General features: G+C 28.5%; 1 protein-coding gene and 1 long non-coding RNA gene across 3 annotated transcripts; one reads left to right on the top strand and one right to left on the bottom strand.

Moving 5' to 3' along the window:
* The first annotated feature begins 1,600 nt into the window (after positions 1–1,600).
* Positions 1,601–3,219, top strand: LOC136997095 (putative nuclease HARBI1). The gene is made up of 4 exons (XM_067347354.1): positions 1,601–1,931; positions 2,055–2,341; positions 2,419–2,983; positions 3,103–3,219. The coding sequence occupies exons 1-4, from the start codon at positions 1,693–1,695 to the stop codon at positions 3,110–3,112; spliced, it is 1,101 nt and encodes a 366-aa protein (XP_067203455.1). The 5' UTR covers positions 1,601–1,692; the 3' UTR covers positions 3,113–3,219.
* Positions 3,220–4,593: 1,374 nt separating this feature from the next.
* On the bottom strand, positions 4,594–6,859 carry LOC136997096 (uncharacterized). 2 transcript variants are annotated; one of them, XR_010887920.1, is made up of 3 exons: positions 5,174–5,188; positions 4,817–5,027; positions 4,594–4,700 (listed from the first exon to the last, which is right to left on the bottom strand). It is a non-coding gene; the product is annotated as an uncharacterized lncRNA (long non-coding RNA). The 2 variants fall into 2 exon arrangements; XR_010887919.1 differs by having other exon boundaries at positions 4,817–6,859.
* Positions 6,860–7,878: the final 1,019 nt, after the last annotated feature.

Raw genomic sequence — 7,878 nt, 5'->3', positions numbered from 1 at the left:
CGTCGCGCGGATGCAAGTGAAACACGAGAAATAGCCGGAAATACGGAAGAGCGCGGAATCTTTTGAATAGTTTTGTGTGTCGATGCAATATATCTCAATTTTTCGGCTACAAACATTATATATTTAAAGTAATTTGAGCGTGACAATATTGGCTAAAAGTAATGCTTTTATGGGGTGATAATAGGCTGTGAGCTATATAACATATTGAAGTAAGCCTTGAAGGAATGAGGACGGTCTATTGAGGAAGAGAAAGAGAGAGAGAGAGAGCTATATCGGACGGGGACGTCTGTTCATGTCCGTCGTTTTTAATATTTCCCACAATCACTGAATTCTATGGGCGCTATTCATATAAGATTTGTTCGCGTCGCTTGCTCTAACATGCTCCAAACGCAACGTAATACTATATAGCGTTTTCGATTATACAGGATTTGAACGACCCAGGGTTGATTAATCACTATTTTACTATAAATGCAAGTCTTTCATTGGTGGAGAGGTTGCAATGACGTCATTAACCAACCCTGGGTCGTTCAAATCCTGTATAATCGAAAACGCTAATAGATTAGAGCATATTGAAACCACCGAACTCTATAAGGCTGTATCCCCATGGAGAAAGAAATAGCGGAACGGAACAGTAAAAGCCGGAGCACAGACTTTTACATAAAGGCTGCGTTCCCATTTCGTCTCACTCAGTGCAGTATCCAGTGGCCGCCATTTTGCTGGATACTGCACTGGAGAAGCGTTCCCAAATTACTGGACTGGCTAGTGACAATCGTACCTCGTTCAGAATGTCGTCGGCCGGGAAATGTAAATAATAAATAATAATAATAATAATAATAATAATAATAATAATAAAAAATCAATGTGTACTGAAAAAATAAAATTATGTACAATAATTATATACAATAAACATTATATACAATAATTTATTGTTTTTAAATGTGAAGTTATACAAGCAAATAATCGGTATAATCGTCGTTATAATATTTAAAAATAACGCTAACACTTATTAATACATTGCTAATTGAAATATTTACTTACTGATATAATAATCTTTACTAACAATAATTGCTTCAACACTATTTACATATTAACTAACAATTTTATTTAGGTTATGAGCTAATACGTGTGCGAGACTGTCACTAGCCACTAGCCAGTCCAGTAAAATGGGAACGCTTCTCCAGTGCAGTATCCAGCAAAATGGCGGCCACTGGATACTGCACTGAGTGAGACGAAATGGGAACGCAGTCAAAGCATAACGCATAAGCATAAGGAAATTGATTGGTCTATATATAAGCATAAGCAAATGCATAAGGAAATGGACCAATCAATTTCCTTATGCTTATGCGTTATGCTTTATGCAAAAGTCTGTGCTCCGGCCATAACGGAACAGTAACGGAACAGTAGAGGAAAAGAGATATGATGAATATATCTCTTTTCAACTACTGTTCTGTTACTGTTCCGTTCCGTTATTTCTTTCTCCATGGGGATACAGCCTAACATACAGGAAAGAGCCTTCTGTAACTCAAACAAAGAACACTGTGTCCACGATTTGAAAGAAAACACATAGGGCCACTTTTTCCAACGTCGGTTAACTTTAACCGACTGTTACAGGATTGCCAACATGAAGAACAAAATATTGTAGTAGAAAGAGAAAATTTCTCTCATAACCTAAACAACTGTTGAGCTGCTGTCATGGATATTATTAATGATAATTGGTTTTCGGAATATGACAATTTTTATAATGATGAAAGTGATGAGTGTGATAATTTAAATAAAAAAAATTTCAAAAAATTACATATTATAAAATTACGCAACAATTATTTTAATATTTGTGAAGAAAAAGATTTTCAAAGAAGATTTGTAATATCAAAAAAAAGTTTTGAAATGTTATTACAAAAAATCGAAAATAAAATACAATATAATACTAATCGGTATAAATAATAATATTTATAAATACAAAACCAAGTAGTATAAAATAAATTTTCCAAAAAAGAAGTGTACACAATTACGTTTCTATGAACAATATTTTAATATCATTTTATGTGTTATTTCAGTAATGCTGCTATTCCACCAGTCATTCAATTATTGGTTGCACTCAGATTTTATGCAACTGGATGCTTTTTAATAACAGCTGCTGATTTTTGTGGAATTAGTGAAACAAGCGCTCACAAAATTATTCATAGAGTATCTCCTGAGATTGCTGCATTACGAAACGATTTTATAAAATTACCTCTTTTATCTGAGGAAATTCGAGAAAATGAACAAAAATTTTTCAAAGTAGCCAAATTTATTCGTGTTATTGGTTGTATGGATTGCACACATATTAAAGTGGAATCATTTGGTATGTAATACTTGAACTTATTCTTAGCTTACAAAATTATATATTTGTAATTAACAAATAATATATTTGTATTTTAGGAGGAGAAAATTGCGAATTATATCGCAATAGAAAAGGCTTTTTTTCTATAAATGTGCAAGTCATAATAAATGCCAAATTAGAAATAATTGATATTGTAGCACGTTGGCCAGGATCAACACATGATTCTACAATTTTTAATCATTCTAGAATTAAAACCTTATTTGATGCACATACATTTGGTGACAGTTTACTTCTTGCAGATTCTGGGTATCCAAATCTACCATATTTAATGACACCGTTGTTACATCCCACAACACCAGAAGAACATTTATATAATGAAGCTCAAATTCGAACACGTACAAGAATTGAAAGATGTTTTGGCATTTGGAAAAGAAGATTTGCTATTTTATCAATTGGAATGCGATGTCGCACAGTTGAAAATACATTTCCTATTATAATAGCAACAGCCGTTTTGCATAATATTGCCCAACAGGAACATAATTCAAACTTAATTAGTAATTCTGAACAATGTGATAATACTATTATACAAATACAAAATGCTGATTTAAATTCTAGAAATAATAATAATGAACGAGAAAAATTAATTTTAGAATATTTTAAAAGGTAATATTGAAATGAATTATATATATTATATATATATATATATATATATATATATATATGAAATTATTACAAATAAGATATAATATGAAATTATGTATCTACAAATTTAATAATTGCAGGTTACTTTGAAGCATGTCAAAGAAACTTCAAAAAAACATTAAAGGCAACAATAATATATTTTATTAATTTTTTAAATATAAATAAATAAAAACAGATTATCAACTTAAAGAAAGAAATTGTTATTATTAATAACCTTTTACAAAAAATAATGACATTTTAGATGTATTTATAATAGTAATAACATTAAATACAATAAAAAATACAGCACCTTTATATTATTTTTTTAATATAATGCATTTGTCGTTTGAGATTAAAATTTGCACATTCGTGGTTTTGACATAAAAGGCACGATATAACATTTATACCTGTTTTATAAATTTCTCGCTTAAATGTAGCGCAATATTTTCTTGTTTCTTTTTTTATATTATCCCATAAATATTTTAAATTTTTTTCTGTTCGTTGTATCGTATTACGTGCATTAAATTCCTTTGTAACATTTGCCCACGTTTCATCTTTTTTTAAAATTATATTATTATTGCATTCTTTATTTTCTATTATGTGTCGATATAAAAAAATAATGTCTAATAAACTATTTTTATCACTAGTTGTGAAGTTTCTTGATCGTTGCATTGTTATCTATTTTTAATTGTTAATATATTTATATACTCTTTCACTTTTATATCACTTTCTTTTTATTGTGTATTTAACGTGCCGTCACCGTGCTAAAAGATTACAGGTTAGGATCAGTTAGAATCGATGACGTGTATTTTAGTTACAAGTTTCGAAGTTGGCTATTCTGAAAAGTTAACGGACGGTTAGGCTTAACCGACGTTGGAAAAAGTGGCCCTTATAGGGGTGCGTTCAGAAACTACACTCTGGGAAAAAGTATTTGTCTATTATCTATAGTATACGTCACGTATACTATAGTATATATAGTAATAATAGTTACGTTACGTATACTATAGACAATAAACAGAGACATAACAGAGATATAAACAATAAACAGAAAATCTTTGTCTATTATCTATAGTATACGTAACATATAAAATAAATATTTGTATGTTATTTACTTTTCAGACAAAAAGCACTGATCTCTATATTACACTGGATGGCGTATGCTGTACAAAATGTGTGTTACGATTTGAAGACCCGGCAGCCATATTTGATACAGTAAAATATGCATCTTTCGGCGGTAAAATTCAAATGACGGTAATAATATAAACAACGATTAAAAAAATATTTTTATTGTTCACAAGTAGAAAAGGTAGTAGTATGAGTAAATGTGCATAAATATAAAATAATATTAAAAAATATAATAATTCTAAATAAACAATATATAGGAAAATATGTTAAAAATATGTTTTGTAGAAAAAAATTAAAAGTCGATAATTTTTTTCAAAATTTTTATTTTCAAACTTTTTGCAATAAGTAATACAACTAATAAAGTAATACATTAAAAATCAAAAATTGTTATAAATGTAAATAAAAATATTGAATATGATATTACAATATATATAACGTAAGTAATACATAAAATATAAATTCCAATGTTAAGTGGTCTGAACATAATAAAGAATGATTCTTTGGTACAAACTTTGATCCGAGATTCATGTTCTGCAACCATAACTGCAATATTTCCTTATCTTTCAGAGGAAACCTTCACAAAAAATATTCCACAATATTAATTTTGAAAAAGATATGACATTAAATGCAATAAAAAATTTACATAACCTGTAAGGCATAAATATGTGGATATGTAACTTATATACTTACTTATGATGTGTTCTACCCTCGATCCCTTGTTTTGAACCACAATATGTACACGATGATACCATTTTTGTAGCATGAGTAAAAATTTTGTTCAACTAACTCGATACGACGTACATACGACAGTTGGAATCTCAACCTCAACTGACCTCAACAGTGGACGCTACCATATTTGCATATTTTACTTTATCAAAGATGGCTACCGTAACAAGCTGTCCTATTCGATACGCCATCCAGTGTAATATAGAGATCAGTGGACAAAAAGTGACGTTATGTAAATATAATAACATGAAATATAATATACGATAAAATAGTAAAAATAAAATGCATTTTTTTTACATGTAATTTTAAATGTCCACATACAATTATTTTATGATTGGCTGAAACCTGCTTTCGCAGCTGTTTTACCGCTCCATAAGACAGTAGGGGAATGCATCGACGAATCGCGGAAGCGGAATCGTTCCGTTTCTATCGCTACGTATACCGCCGGCCTTACATAACGCATAAGGCATAACGCATAAGGGAATCAGAGTCCTTCATTTCCATTCTGGAACATTCAAAAAGTAATTGATTGAATCACCTATTTTAGCTATTTATGATACGAAAGCAAACACAGAGTTACATTGGGCTTGTTTGTTTTAGCTGCACTGGGGCAGCTCTGGGTCTGCTCTAAACAAGATAATACAGGACAAACTATTTATCTGTCCTGTATTATCCTGTGTAGAGCAGAACCAGAGCAGCCCCAGTGTAGCTAAAACGAACAAGCCCATTGTGATGCTAGTGCTCAGGAATTTGGAGCAATTTTCCACTCTTAAAACGCATGTAGAATAAATATTCGAATGTATCGAAAATCTCGAAAGTCTCGAAATGTATTGTTGACGCTTTTCCGCGACGCTGACTGGTTATCTCGATTATTCTGACAGTTTGATAGTTTAAAAGCAAAGGTTATTTTAACGGTTATTTAAAATAATATAAATGTAAAAAAAATATTTAAATTTTATAATTATTATATTATTATAATAAGTGCGCGTGCCTGTATATTCTAGTACATTTATTGTCAGGACGGGCGTACGCCCATTCTGAACCGGATAATCCTTGAGATATTCGAGTTACTATATATACAAAAAAGTTGTATATTTTATATCAACAAATTACCTTTTTAAAAAAAGGTAAAGAAAAGGCGCCAAGTACACGCAAATCTTCCAAAAAAAAGTTGTATACACGCAAACCTCCCAAAAAAAGTTGTTGTATATATAAACACGCAAACCTTACAAAAAAGTTGTTGTGTATTTTACCTAACAAAAAAGTTGTTGTATATTTGAAAATCAACAAATTACCTTTTAAAAAAAAGGTAAAGAAAAGGCGCCAAGTGCACGCAAATCTTCCAAAAAAAAGTTGTTGTATACACGCAAACCTTCCAAAAAAAGTTATTGTATACCAAAAAAAAGTTGTTGTATACACGTAAACCTTCCAAAAAAAGTTGTTGTATATATAAACCTTTCAAAAAAAAGCTGTTGTATATATTAACCTTCCAAAAAAATTAATCTTCCAAAAATAAATGTCGTATATATATTAACAAACCTTCCAAAAAAAAGTTGTTTATATAAACACGCAAATCTTCCAAAAAAAGTTGTTGTATATATAAACCTTTCAAAAAAAAGCTGTCGTATATATTATTCCAAAAATGTATATATGTATGTATAGGTCTGAATAGGTCCTCTATATATATACAGGGTGTCCCATTTTAACTTAGACAATTGTAATATCTCAAAAACAATGCGTTATAAAAAAAAAATCTTTCAAATAAAAGTTGTAAGGTTTAGAGGAAGAAAAAAGATAAGAATATTAGTTTGACCTTGGTGGAGGTGCTTCGAAGATTTGAAGGTCATCTTTATTTTGTTAAATAAAACTATCCTAATTTTTTTATATAAATCGATTCCTTGCAATATTTATCGTAAAAAGTTAACTAAAAAAAAAGAATCATATTTATTAAAATTATTTTTACTAAAAAAAAGAAATGATATCTCACAAAAAAACCTTTTTTTTTAAAAAAGGTAAAAAAAGGGCGCCAAGTACACGCCTTGTTATATTTAAAAAAAGTTTTCCTCATAAAAAAACCTTTCCAAAAAATTGTTTTTTTTTTAAAAAGTTTTCCTCATAAAAAACCTTTTCAAAGAACTGTACTTTCAAAAATATATTATATTAAAAAAAAGTTTTTCTCACAAAAAACCTTTCCAAAAAAAGTTGTATATATTAAATAAAAATTTGCTACATATTCTGTCTATAAAAGAGGTGATATCAGAAAATGACGCCAAGTTTAAATAAAGAACCTTTCAAAAAAAGTTGCATGTATATCTAATTATTTATTTAAAAATGATATTTATGTTTATATCTAGTTAATTCTTTTTAAGTATACTTTTTAAAATAATTGCATTTGTATCTAGTTATTTTTTTTATATCTGTATCTAGTTAAATAAAAAAATTTTTCAAATTTAATCAAAATAAAAAAATATTACAAAATTTTGCAAAAAACTTGGCGCTGCTATAAAATAGCCTTAAAATATTATTATACATCTTAAAATATTATAGAGCAATGAAGGCTATTTTATAGCAGCGCCAAGTTTTTTGCGAAATTTTGTAATATTTTTTTATTTTGATTAAATTTGAAAAATTTTTTTATTTAACTAGATACAGATATAAAAAAAATAACTAGATACAAATGCAATTATTTTAAAAAGTATACTTAAAAAGAATTAACTAGATATAAACATAAATATCATTTTTAAATAAATAATTAGATATACATGCAACTTTTTTTGAAAGGTTCTTTATTTAAACTTGGCGTCATTTTCTGATATCACCTCTTTTATAGACAGAATATGTAGCAAATTTTTATTTAATATATACAACTTTTTTTGGAAAGGTTTTTTGTGAGAAAAACTTTTTTTTAATATAATATATTTTTGAAAGTACAGTTCTTTGAAAAGGTTTTTTATGAGGAAAACTTTTTAAAAAAAAAACAATTTTTTGGAAAGGTTTTTTTATGAGGAAAACTTTTTTTAAATATA

This window comes from Linepithema humile, chromosome 1 (genome assembly GCF_040581485.1).
Source record: "Linepithema humile isolate Giens D197 chromosome 1, Lhum_UNIL_v1.0, whole genome shotgun sequence".
NCBI lineage: Eukaryota > Metazoa > Arthropoda > Insecta > Hymenoptera > Formicidae > Linepithema > Linepithema humile.
This window is presented reverse-complemented; position numbering and strand designations above follow the sequence as displayed.